This window comes from Schistocerca americana, chromosome 2, assembly GCF_021461395.2.
Source record: "Schistocerca americana isolate TAMUIC-IGC-003095 chromosome 2, iqSchAmer2.1, whole genome shotgun sequence".
Taxonomy (NCBI): domain Eukaryota; kingdom Metazoa; phylum Arthropoda; class Insecta; order Orthoptera; family Acrididae; genus Schistocerca; species Schistocerca americana.
The window spans coordinates 376,027,044-376,041,246 of NC_060120.1; the positions used below are offsets into that span (position 1 = coordinate 376,027,044).

The following is a 14,203-nucleotide window of genomic DNA, read 5'->3' on the forward strand; positions in this document are numbered from 1 at the left end:
TGACTCTGCACGAATCCAAGTATCGTATTACTCGTTTCATTGATAACAGCCGTGGACTCTTTGACCATCACAAGTGACACAGGTGTACCGGCACGCAGTTATTTTTAAGCTGTTTCTATGCCGTAATATGAAACTTGTAAGTACGTGGATGTTGACAGACTGTAAACTAGTTATACATACTGTTGTTCTCCTATTACATTGATCTTAGTAGTTACTTTGTATTATATCTTAGTAGATGCTTGGCAATGGCACATAAGTCGAAGCTGCAATAACAAAATAAAAACAGATACATATGAAGATAGTAAGTGTTCTCGAAAGAAAGGATACCATTGATGACCGTGCAGTTTCTCTAGAATAAAGGATAATTAATTGAAACCCTCAGCTGCCGACAGGTGTTGTTGACATGCCTTGATGGGGACAGCTGAAAATGTGTGCCCCGACCGGGTGTCGAACCCGGGAGCTCCTTCTGACATGGCAGACGCTCTATCCATCTGAGCCACCGAGGACAAAGTCGAACAGCGTGACTGCAGGGACTTATTCCTTGCACGCTTCCCGTGAGACCCACATTCCCGACTGTCCACAATCTACATACGTAAAGTTCCTAATAGATACTTTGCCGATCCACTCGTTACCCGCGCCCACTTAAGTTGACGATTCCCGTAAGGGTTCGGGCAACCTGTGCGCACTCGCACAGACGAAGTTCAATGGCCGGGTAGCCATTTTAACTATATATGAAGATAGTAAATGTTCTCGAAAGAACAAATACCATTGATGACCGTGCAGCTTCTGTAGAATAAATGATATTTAATTGAAACCCTCAGCTGCCGGCAGCTGTCCCCATCAAGGTATGTCAGCAACACCTGTCGGCAGCTGAGGGTTGCAGTTAATTATCATTTAAAAACAGATACGGTCAAACGTGGAAAACAACGTGACTTCAAAAAATGACGTCATTTAATCGATAGAAGGTTGCGGATGGAATAACGACACACACTGTTTATGCGTCATTAGATAAGGAACTTTATTCAGAACGATTATGTACACTGGACAACAGTGAGGGCGTGGCGACGTGTCACTGGAGACGTGAGGGCCACGGTCCCCCGCTACTTGCGGCAGTGGCACACGCCGTCCTCGCAGTGGCCGCCCTTGTAGCCCTTGTTCATGGCGATGCAGCGCGCGGCGCACGCAGTCTTCCACGCCGAACGCGCTCAGCAGGTCGCACGTGACTCGCACGTGCCGGTCGCCGTGCTCATCCTCTCCTCCCGCTGCAATTAACAGAATAAACAACCACTTTTTGATTCAATGGAAATTTAACGGACTTCGACATTCGTTGTGATACAGTCAGCCACTTCACTGGAGAAAGAAATGTTAAACTGGTCACATCGATGTCTCTTTTCATAATGCGCCGTAAACTGCTAAGCGACTCTCAAAGCATCAAACAAACAAGAAATTGACAGACATTATTTTTCCGTAACCAAACTTCACAGTTATTACATGTCATAGAGTAAGCACACCGGAGAAGAAAACTGTCATTCTCAAGGAACATACGCTAATACTGTGTAACACTACTTCTCCCTCATAGTGGCGTCAGTTCGACGAAAAATACCTTACAAATTCCTTCAGTAATGTCACATCCATCTGAAACCACTCACTTATGATTCGCTCCGGTAAAATTACCCATTTGTGAAGATGCTCACCGCTACATTTCACCTGCTATTCCCAATAGTCCTTGATATATTCTTTGGGATCAAGATAAGGTGATGTGGCGGGCCAGTCGAGGTTCCGTAGGCTGCCTGAGTGAAATTATAGGAATGTATGGATACAGCACCGTGATCGCCCCTATCTTACGTTACCTTGGAAGGCGGGAGCGTTCAAAGTACTGTTATCATGAAAACGAAACGGTAAGAAGTGAGCACTGGCTGTGATGAAAGCAACATCGTGGTTCCTGTTCACGGTAACCAGAATGAGCGGCCCAATTCATGGCACGAAAAACGCCCTATGAACACAATATACCCCTCTTCGGCCGTGATTACCATCTACAAACACTGTGGGTCAATCGCCTCGTTCGATGCACTCGACGCCTTGCGTCACTAGAAGAAGGAAAAGGCCGCAGCACATAGGTACGCATCACACAACTCCAGTCAGCTACTGTCCAGTTTCTTTGTAGTTCCAAATTTGACAGTTTCTACATCTGCATCTACATGAACCACCTTCAGACCATTTTTCTGCCGTTCCAGTGTCGAATACAGTCCTAGAAAAACGAATAATTAAATCTTTCCGAGCTAACTATGCTTTCTCTTAGATTATTACGATGGTCATTTCTTTCGGCAGCAAAATAATTTCGCATTCGGCGAGACATCTGGTGGCTGAAATTCTGTTAAAATATCTCGCTGCAATGAAAGACCTATTTACTTTAATGATTACCACCCGCTTTCGTATCCGTGACGGGCCGAAATGTAGTCTTTCCCACCTAGTTTTCAATCTGTCCCTCGAAAAGCAAAAACGGAAATAAAAGAAAGGTTCAAGAGTGGGATTAAAATTCAGAGTGAAGCGATACCAATGATAAAACTGGCTGAAGACATTGCTATCTTCAGTGAAAGTGAAGAATAATTGTAGGATATATTGAATGGAATGGACAATCTAATGAGTACAGAATATGGGTTGAGAGTAAATCGAAGAAAGTAATGAGAAGTAGCAAAAATGAGAACAGCGAGAAACTTAACAATAGAATTGGGGAATCACCAAGTAGTCGAAGTTGAGGAATTCTGCTACCTGTGCGGCACAATAACCTATGACGGACTGAGCAAGGAGGATACAAGAAGTAGACTAGCACTAGCGAAAATTACGTTCCTGGCCAAGAGAAGCCTGTTAGTGTCAAACATAGATCTGAACTTCAGGAAGAAATTTCTGAGAATGTATGTTTGGAGCACAGCATTGTATGGTAACGAGACATGGACTGTGGGAAAACCAGAATAGAAGAGAATCGGAGTCGTTGAGATGTTGTGATACAGAAGATTGTTGAAAATTAGGTGGGCTAATAAGGTAAGGAATGAGGTCGTACTTCGCCGAATCGTCGATAAAACGAACACATGGAAAACACTGAAAAGAAGAAGGGACAGGATGACAGGATATTTGTTAGGGTATCAGAGAATAACTCCCATAGTATTAGAGGGAACTGTAGAGGGTAAAAACCGGAGAGGAAGACAGAGACTGGAATACATCAAGCAAGTAATTCAGGTCGTAGGGTGCAGTTGGTATCAGAGATGAAAAGGTTGGCAGAGGAAAGGTATTCGTGGTGGGCAGCATCAAACCAATTAGAAGACTCACGAGTAAAAAAAAAAATCCGTGACGTTCTCGCTCCTATTTAGGAGTAATACAAAACGAGCTGCCCTCCATTGAATTTATTCGATATTCTCAGTCAGTTCAATCTGGTAAGGGTCCCACATATTCATCGAGCAACATCCAAGATAGAATGAAAAGAAACACAACAAACGGAAACTTTATCTTCTGCAAGCTGGGATGGAACTAGTGAAATTCCAGGTAGAAGAAAGAAGTGCCAATGCAAGAGGGTTATCTAACCAAATTGTTCAATAAATGGAAACTATTGTACAAAAGAAAATTAAAGAAGTGACAACAGAAGCACGTCAGCCTCCTGCAGGGAAAGGTCGGTGCCATATTTGTGTAAGAAAAGCTAAAACAAAGAAGTAGAAGTACAACAATCTAAGTAAACCAAAACAGTATTGTGGACAGTGTCATAAACATGTGTGTAACACACATTCAGAAAAAAATTGTGAAGTGTGTCTCTTGCCTTAAAGTTGAGGACTCAGAGAAGTCTATTGTATATGAACACATCTGTATTTTGTATTGTAATATGTCAATTTTTTACTCACTCAAACCAATGTTTATAACAATTAACAACATTTATAAACTGATGCCTTAGTTAAAATACATAAACCATTTTGAAAGTTATAATTTTTCGTCAGTAAACTTATTTAATAGCTGTGGGCTCGCCGAACCCCCTCCTTAGGCATCCAAGTTAGAAAAAAAGGCTTGGGCGTCCTACGGTTAACTCACATTTTTCCACATTTGGGGCTAGCAGTCATTCATCACACTAACCAGAAATTTGTCTAAGTCGTCTTGTATTTTCCTAGTCACTCAGCTTCGACACCTTACCGTACATCACTGCAATATGAACAAACAACCGCATATTGCTGCCCACCCCGTCCACCAGATCATTTATATATACAGAGAACAACAACGGCCCTATCACACTTCCCTGGGGCACTCCCGACGATATTCTTGTCTCTGATGAACTCTCGCCGCCGAGGATAACGTATTTGGTTCTATTGTTTAAGAAGTCTTCGAGCCACGCACATACTTGTGAACTTGTTCCGTATGCTCGTACCTTCGTTAAAAGCCTGCAGTGAGGCACAGTGTCAAATGATTTTCGAAAATCTATAAATACGGTGCTTGGTGCTTCGCACAATATGGTGATATGCAAATCGTGTAAGTGCTGCATATATTATACATTATTTTAAAAATACAATCCTGCAACTTTTCAACAAAATTGCGCGGAATTTTCGATGTAAGTACTGTAACCACTTAACCTCACATATTTGTCTAGTCTGTATTTCATCGTTTTGAGGTTAGTTATGTTCACATAGGGCGCTTCTAACACTGTTTTCTACCGTAGGGCACCAACACACCAACAATACTTAACTACAATGGAAGAATAAAAAACGGAAACTGGGAATCATGTAAAGCGCATCTTATAAATCTTGTGAACAGCCGTCTGATGATGAACTTCTCAGTTCGAAACATGTTACGGCGCTATTTACTTAAATAAATAGCGGTATTAATAGTGACTGGTTGCTGTATTCTTCTTTGTAAGAGTCAACCTACATTAATTGTACACAGCCACGGTCTCACCATGTCAGTTTTAGACAAAAAGTATATAAATATGGAATCTGTCTGCTGCCGTTCATCCATAGTTCCTAGTATACCATGTGAGAAAACCGCAAGCTGAGTTTCACACGAGCGATACTTTCCAAAACCATGCTGATTCGTGGACATAAGCTTCTCAGTCTCAAGAAAGTTTATTGTATTCCAATTGAGAATATGTTCAAGGATTCTGCAACAAACAGAAGTTGGGGATATTGGTCTGTAATTTTGCTGGCCCGTTCTTTTCGTCTCTTATATAGTGGAGTCACCTGCGCTTTTTTCAGTCGCTTGGGACTTTGCGCTGGCGAGAGATTCACGATAAATGCAAACTAGGTAAGGGGCCAGCGCCGTAGAGTACTCTGTGTAAAATGGAACTGGGATTTCATCCGGACTTGGTGATTTATTTGCTTGCAAATCTTTCAGCTGCTTCTTTAAGCCAGGGATGTTCATTACTATGTCGTCCATATGGGAGTCCTCCGGTTGTAAAATGACGATATGTTTGCACGATTCTCCTACACGAACAAGTTCTTGAACGTGAAATTTAAAACTTCGGCTTTCGTTTTGCTATTTTCAACTGCCATACCAGACTGGTCAACAAGAGACTGAATGGAAGTCTTAGACCCGCTAAGCGATTTTACATGCGACTACAATTTTCTCGGATTCTCTGTCAGATCTTTTGCTAAGTCGTGACGGCTGTTGTATGCTTCACGCATAGATCTTTTCATAGACGCACGAATCTCTGCTAACCTTCGGCTGTCGTCACTTGCGGGTTCCTGTTTGAACCGAGAGTATTATAGCCTCTGATTCCTCAGCACTCACCGAATTTCCTTATTAAACCATGGTGGGTCTTTTCCATCCTTTATCGAGTTACTAGGCACATAACTCTCCAGACCAAAATTCACAATCTGCTTAGACTGTGTCTATAATTCCTCTGTATCTATCTTACTGGATCTCAGTGATGCCAGTTCACTGTCTGACATGTTAATAACTGCTTATCTACTCTGTCTACCAGAAACGCTGTCCCAGCCTTGTTGACTGAATAATTAACTTTCGTAATCATAGTTGCCATAATGAAATCATGATCGCTAATTCCTGTTTCTATAATGACATTGTCGATAAGGTGCGGCCTGTTCGTTGCTACAAGGTGTAAAATATTTCCATTGCGTGCAGGCTGCCGAGGTAGCTGCTCAAGACAGTTTTCAGAAAAAATATTCAAAAGTATTTTGCATGAGTGTCTGTCTGTAACCCGCGCATTGAATCCATAGATATCCCAATCTATACTCAGCAGGTTATAGTCGCCTCCGATTACTATTGCGTGACCTGGGTATTTACGCGCTATTCACCGTACATTCTTGTCGATATGAAACTGATTGCCTTTGACAAGGCGTGACATACGTGTCTGGTCCCTGCGAATCAGGTTGTCTTCACAACCACAGCTATGACGGCATGTTACATGGCGGACATCCCTTACAGATATATTGAACAGTCCACATTGATGCAGTGGGAAACTTCAGTCATGGTGTGGTTCGGGGCGCGTCCCAAAACTTAAGTGATTTTCTTCCGTTTTGTCACGTCTCCACGCCGAGTCACCTTACTGCACTGATTCCATACAACCGGTAGCACATACAAACCACTACACTTCCATGATCTAGACGTGGAAGGTTGCAATGCCGCTTGTTACTAGTTCTGTGCCGCCCGCAGTGATCCAAAGCTACCAGTCTGTTCCTTTAAAGACGCGGCTGGCATTTTGTCTTGTGCGGCTGTAATGACTAGATCGCAAGAAAGACAACCGAACTAAATGGAGCTCGAGGCAAATCAACCAGATGTTTATACTCAGTAGCTTCTATAAGAATGTCATGTAGCATTGTTACGACCAACAAAAATACTTAACTACGGCTAGTCAAAGACTTAATTAAAACATTTTACATTTCACAAAGGACAAATTAACAGAATAATGGAATACAATAATGAATGAATTATTGGAGTAAGTGAATGAAATTCCTGAATGCATAAAGAAGCACCTAATAATGACGGAATGACGGCAGACAACCTGCACAGTTTCTTAGAAGATATCAACACAGTAACATTATTTACCGTCCACTCCCGCACACTAACTTCATTGAAAAGGAATTATGTGAAATGAAAAGGCGAATGGACAATAAGACATGAAGAGAATGGTGAGTTGTACTTATATGTACAACCAAATGTTGCAAATATTCCATAGAGCAATAATTTTTGATGCAGTAGGAACTTTATGTTAAAGAGCAGCATGCAGATCATAGCTTGTTGGCTCATATAAATATACTGAAGGTAAGGAACACTACCTTCTTTAGTTATGAATAAACCACGCACCGAAGAATTTGTTCACGATCTCAAAACATTGAAAATATCCATCCACACCCATGGAAAGACCAATTCAGCATAATTCAAGTCTCAGGGTGAACAGAGCTCTTTAGTTTTTCTCATGAGAAAGCGAAACACTCAACTAGGATAAAAGTAATACATTATTATACTTTATAAAAGGCTATAATGTAATTAACGAAATTTTATGCACCTCAAAGACTATAACCATTGAAAAACAAATTTTACACACTTAAAGAAAATACAGCTAATTAGATGTTTGCGCATGTCGAAACACCCCCTAAATATATGTCATTTTCAGTTTTCACACTACGGTTACTGCCGTCTGTGACAAAGTGGACCTTCTGCGTGCACAGACGTAAAACTGTCAGGAATTTATTCTCGACTTTACGTTTTCTATCGGTCATCAAACGTGGCGTTTGCCCTCACTATAACTCTTTCCCTCTCCTATTAGCTGACCTGGCGGTTTTTGTGTTCCGCACCGTAAGAGCCATGTCCGCCGCTCGTGGTCTCGCGGTAGCGTTCTCGCTTCCCGAGCACGGGGTCCCGGGTTCGATTCCCGGCGGGGTCAGGGATTTTCACCTGCCTCGAGATGACTGGGTGTTTGTGTTGTCCTCATCATTTCATCATCATCCAGGAAAGTGGCGAAATTGGACTGAGCAAAGATTGGATAATTGTACGGGCGCTGATAACCACGCAGTTGAGCGCCCCACAAACCAAACATCATCATCATCATCATCATAAGAGCCATCTCGATGTACACTCCTGGAAATTGAAATAAGAACACCGTGAATTCATTGTCCCAGGAAGTGGAAACTTTATTGACACATTCCTGGGGTCAGATACATCACATGATCACACTGACAGAACCACAGGCACATACACACAGGCAACAGAGCATGCACAATGTCGGCACTAGTACAGTGTATATCCACCTTTCGCAGCAATGCAGGCTGCTATTCTCCCATGGAGACGATCGTAGAGATGCTGGATGTAGTCCTGTGGAACGGCTTACCATGCCATTTCCACCTGGCGCCTCAGTTGGACCAGCGTTCGTGCTGGACGTGCAGACCGCGTGAGACGACGCTTCACCCAGTCCCAAACATGCTCAATGGGGGACAGATCCGGAGATCTTGCTGGCCAGGGTAGTTGACTTACACCTTCTAGAGCACGTTGGGTGGCACGGAATACATGCGGACGTGCATTGTCCTGTTGGAACAGCAAGTTCCCTTGCCGGTCTAGGAATGGTAGAACGATGGGTTCGATGACGGTATGGATGTACCGTGCACTATTCAGTGTCCCCTCGACGATCACCAGTGGTGTACGGCCAGTGTAGGAGATCGCTCCCCACACCATGATGCCGGGTGTTGGCCCTGTGTGCCTCGGTCGTATGCAGTCCTGATTGTGGCGCTCACCTGCACGGCACCAAACACGCATACGACCATTATTGGCACCAAGGCAGAAGCGACTCTCATCGCTGAAGACGACACGTCTCCATTCGTCCCTCCATTCACGCCTGTCGCGACACCACTGGAGGCGGGCTGCACGATGTTGGGGCGTGAGCGGAAGACGGCCTAACGGTGTGCGGGACCGTAGCCCAGCTTCATGGAGACGGTTGCGAATGGTCCTCGCCGATACCCCAGGAGCAACAGTGTCCCTAATTTGCTGGGAAGTGGCGGTGCGGTCCCCTACGGCACTGCGTAGGATCCTACGGTCTTGGCGTGCATCCGTGCGTCGCTGCGGTCCGGTCCCAGGTCGACAGGCACGTGCACCTTCCGCCGACCACTGGCGACAACATCGATGTACTGTGGAGACCTCACGCCCCACGTGTTGAGCAATTCGGCGGTACGTCCACCCGGCCCCCCGCATGCCCACTATACGCCCTCGCTCAAAGTCCGTCAACTGCACATACGGTTCACGTCCACGCTGTCGCGGCATGGTACCAGTGTTAAAGACTGCGATGGAGCTCCGTATGCCACGGCAAACTGGCTGACACTGACGGCGGCGGTGCACAAATGCTGCGCAGCTAGCGCCATTCGACGGCCAACACAGCGGTTCCTGGTGTGTCCGCTGTGCCGTGCGTGTGATCATTGCTTGTACAGCCCTCTCGCAGTGTCCGGAGCAAGTATGGTGGGTCTGACACAGCGGTGTCAATGTGTTCTTTTTTCCATTTCCAGGAGTGTATTTTAGCTGTGGCAGGTCTGGAACAACTTAATATCGGGTACAAGATTTAGGCAACAACGACGAGTTCGGCACTATCACAAATAGACGTCACTGGCTACCGGATGACGTGTCTCTCTGGTATAAATTATTCAGTTCCATAACGACTCAGTGTAGAATTTCACATGGACACGTTCACTGTCCGTCCGGGAGGCACAGTGTGTGTGAAGAGCAACTGCCGCAGTGTCACACCAGTCGCTACATCATAACAGTCACAAAATCTCCGGAAAGAATGAAAATGTACGCCGGACGTGGTGTCGAACCCTTTCCGTTGGCAGCGATCAATTAACTGCACTAACCATGCACGACTACCGATTCGCCTCACAGACTCCACCTACCACCACCTCCTTGTCATCTTACAAACTTCTCTATATCTTGCTGCAATTGCACTACTACGAGAAAGAATGCAAGTGAAAAACATTTCTGCGTAATATTATTTCTTCGGGTAGACCTAGTGTGGCATTGAGCGCAGAAGAACTTCTGAAGACCTTGGAAGAAAAAAGAAAGGCTCTATCACATGAAATGTATGAAGAAAATCGGAGTAGAGCATTTTTTGCGAAAGGAAGGGGACCAGGTTCGAGTCCTGGTCTTGAAAACAGCTTTAAAGTTTCAAAGAAATTCATAACAGCATACCCTCCACTGCAGAATGAAATACACTTTTTTTGATAATCATACAGTTTCATTCAAGCTTTTCTATCGATATGCGTGCGACAACACGCACTACTAGATATGTCCCAAAACGCCCGCCATGAAAACGGGATTCTTTTGTGGCTCAGACCTCGGAGACTATTAGTGAGGCAAAGGTGGGGTCAATAGTTAATAGTTTTGGATAGCGGTTGGGGTAGGAAACATTTATTTACCCAACAGAAGGATAGTCTTACTGTTACTATCCCATAGAACAGGGTCAAATTCCCTCCAGCTTAGGTAAATGGAGCAAATCGGTTGGTTCTTCTTGCGTTAGATGTGGTCTTGGGCGCTTCTTAAGGGGCCAATGAAGGCACCATGTAGTTCATGAGCGCTTCCTAAGAAAACACGAAAAACATGGTTTTTGACTACCAAAACCGAATAACGGATCCCGAGATGTCTATGGGTAGCAAATGACTGAAATTTTTAGGATATTACTCCAAGGTTCCGATCTCGAAGAACTTTGAAAATTTTCTTGACATCTTCATCCGTTCTCGAAGTACAGACGTTCAAAGTTACGTTACTTGAGCAAGTAAAATATGCAGGTAAAATCCGGTATGAGCCGAAAATGTACTTTATAAAGTGATGTAGAACAGGGAAATGCGCTGTAAGGTATCTTCGACATCGTCAGAAGGGTTGTCAGAACGCCATGTTGTTTTAATATTGAAGCACATGGAAAATTTTTGTACACCGGGTCTGAGATGTAACATTATATAGTTTTGCATTATTTCAGTTTCACACAACTTATCAAAATTTTAATCACCCATAAATCTCTTTTCGTATAAACGCCATGCCTGCTGTGGCGGGCTAGAGGAAGGGAACAGCGAGAAAATGCTTCTGTCGAAGCACAAAAAGGCTCTGACTAAAAACTGGCGTACCAGCTGCCTTAAACTATCTTCCTCAGCACCATTAAAACATTTTCCAACCAGCTTTTTTATGCTGAGAGAGAAGAAGACAGTCGCAGTGGGAAAGAGACGAAAAAGTGACAGTTAGTAGGTATTGGTTGTGGTATGGAAAGAACGAAGGAGACAATGGCTGTTTGAGAGAAAGAGAGGGACACAGTGGGAGTGAAACATTGTGGACAGTGACAGAACAGTGCTAGGAAAAGACTGAAGGACACAGTGCCAGTAGGAGAGAAAAAAGTGAAGGACAAGCTGGAGGTGGGTGAAAGCCAGCAATAATTAAAGACAGAGTCTATGACAGTGTCAACGTGGAAGAGAGAGATAATGACAGTGAGAAGAGACAGCAGCAGTGGGAAGGAAGGAAAGAGATAGTAGCAGTAAGAGATAGCAAGAGGCAGACAGTAGTAGTAGGACAGAATGAAGGAGACTGTGGCTGTTAGACAGGGCACAGTGACAGATGGAGAGACACAAAGAGATAATGACAGTGATTTGGGCTGGATGAGTGAGTGACAATGGGAAGTGCAAGTGCAGTGATGGACTAGTGGGTGTGAGCGAGTTAGAATTAAGACAGCTAGTCGGAGTGAGAGGTGAGTTGCATGTTAAAAAGATCACGAATATGTTCGCATGCCAAGAGCCTATTCACCTTTCTTGTGCTAAAATAGGAGCATTTTTCCACTGGGCTACCACACACGTGTTACTGAAGCAGCACTTACCTGGAGCAGCGGAAGTGAGGATTGCGAAGGTGACAAAAGCGAGAAGAACAGCGGCAACGCAGGTTCTCATTGCAGCAGGGAGAAGTTTAAGAGGAGTCAAAGCAAGTAAACGGCAGCTAATGTTCCCAACAATAGTGGTGTCTGCAGTATCCCTCCGACGGCTGCTTCTTTATATACGGAGACTGAGAGGATTGCTCCGGCACTTCCAGCAGTCCTGCTTCACCAAACTGGTTTCATCATTCGATGTGCCGTAAAACACGGTAGGGGATCTCCCGTGTCGCCAGAGTGACCTTGGAGTGCATCAAGCACTCGGCGCGCATCGGTGTGGCACGCTAGTGCAATTCTAAGTAGGTGCGCATGTGGATGCCAGCAGGCGTTGGTTGCGTTACGCTTGTTCTCAGAAGCCGTAATAGTTATGACGTACAATGTTACTGGCCTTCACGGATAGAAATACAGATCAATGCAAACACTTATTGATAGAAAAGAATTGACACAATGTTCTATAGTCAGGATTCTTATTGTGGGCCCAGGCAAATCTGAAGAGGTTTATACGTTCTAGGAAGACATTTATGACAACTGTGTTATTCCGGAACAGTGCTGGACGTTTAAGAAAGTATTTGTTTCACGTATAGTAGTCACTCTGCACAAAACGATTTCAGGTTAGTATTCTCATATACTGTGCAGAACTTCAGTTAATTTACTAAAGAAGGTTCTGATGCTAGTAATGCTACGATGGTGTCGGCCCATAATGGAATTCATATTCGCCATGTTGTTTTCGTAGAACTTCAGTAAACACACTGAATTTAACTACAGAGGTTGTTAGTCATTGCTGACAAACGTTGTTTATCGGCTAAACCGGTTTGGACACTTAGAAAATTCTCAGTATCCTAACAGTTGTATCAGTTTGTTGTAGGTGTCCGCATCTCTTCTAGTCCCCTTAGTATAGTGCTCGTCAAATTTTTTTGCTCAAGAGCCACCTTGGACAGCATACACACCTTTATTATATCGTAACCTAAATAACCCAACCTCCCCCTTCCCTCCCCCCCCCCCCTCATGAACCATGGACCTTGCCATTGGTGGGGAGGGTTGCGTGCCTTAGCGATACAGATAGCCGTACCGTAGGTGCGACCACACACAACGGAGGGGTATCTGTTCAGAGGCCAGACAAACGTCAAACGTGTGGTTCCTCAAGAGGGACAGCAGCCTTTTCAGTAGTTGCAGGCGCAACAGTCTGGATGATTAACTGATATAGCCTTGTAACACTAACCAAAACGGCCTTGCTGTGCTGGTACTGCGAACGGCTGAAAGCAAGGGGAAATTACAGCCGTAAATTTCCCGAGGGTATGCAGCTTTACTGTATGGTTAAATGATGATGGCGTCCTCTTGGTTTAAATATTCCGGAGGCAAAACAGTCCCCCATTCGCATCTCCTGCAGGGGACTACTCAGGAGGACGACCTTCTACGGATCGGAGCGTGGAATGTCAGATCCCTTAATCGGATAGCTGGGTAAGAAAATTTAAAAACGGAAACGGATAGGTTAAAGTTAGATATAGTGGGAATTAGTGAAGTTCGGTAGTAGGAGGAACAAGAATTCTGGTCAGGTGAAAGAGGGTTATAAATACAACACCAAACAGCCGTAATGCAGAAGTATGTTTAATAATGAATCAAAAAATAAGACCGTGGGTAAGCTACCACAAACAGCAAGGTGAACACATTATTGTAGCCAAGATAGGCACGAACCCCACTCCTACCACAATAATACAAGTTTATATGCCAACTAGCTCCGCAGAAGATCAAGAGATAGAAGAAATGTGCGATGCGGTAAAAGAAATCATTCAGATAGTGAAGGAAGACGAAAATTTTAAAGTCATGGGTGACAGGAATTCAACAGTAAGAAAAGGAAGAGAAGGAAATATAGTAGATGAATATGGAATGGTGGCAAGGAATAAAAGAGGTAGCCGCCTCGTACCTTATTAATACCTAACACTTGCTATAAGAATCATGAAAGAAGGTTGTATACAACCCCAGGTTTTAAATTGAAAGACATTTCCAGGGGCAGATGTGCAGTCTGACCACAATCTATTGGTTATGAACTGTAGATTAAAACTGAAGAAGCAGCAATCAGATGGGAATTTAAGAAGATGGGACCTAGATTAATTGAAAGAACCAGAGATTGTAGAGAGTTTTAGAGAGAGCATTGGCAAGAATTGGGGAAAGAAATACGGTAGAAGAAGAATGGGTAGCTTTGAGAGATGAAATAGTGAAGGCAGCCGAGGATCAAGTAGGTAAAAAGACGAAGCCTAGTAGAAATCCTTGGGCAACAGAAGAGATATTGCATTTGATTAATGAAAGGAGCAAATACAAAAATTCAGTAAATGAAGCAGG

General features: G+C 44.0%; 1 protein-coding gene across 1 annotated transcript; it reads right to left on the minus strand.

The window, feature by feature from the left end:
* Positions 1-228: 228 nt before the first annotated feature.
* Positions 229-11,950, minus strand: LOC124594032. Its single transcript, XM_047132383.1, has 3 exons — positions 11,819-11,950; positions 1,050-1,262; positions 229-263 (listed from the first exon to the last, which is right to left on the minus strand). Exons 1-3 carry the CDS (start codon positions 11,886-11,888, stop codon positions 229-231), a joined length of 318 nt encoding a protein of 105 aa, XP_046988339.1. The 5' UTR covers positions 11,889-11,950.
* Positions 11,951-14,203: the final 2,253 nt, after the last annotated feature.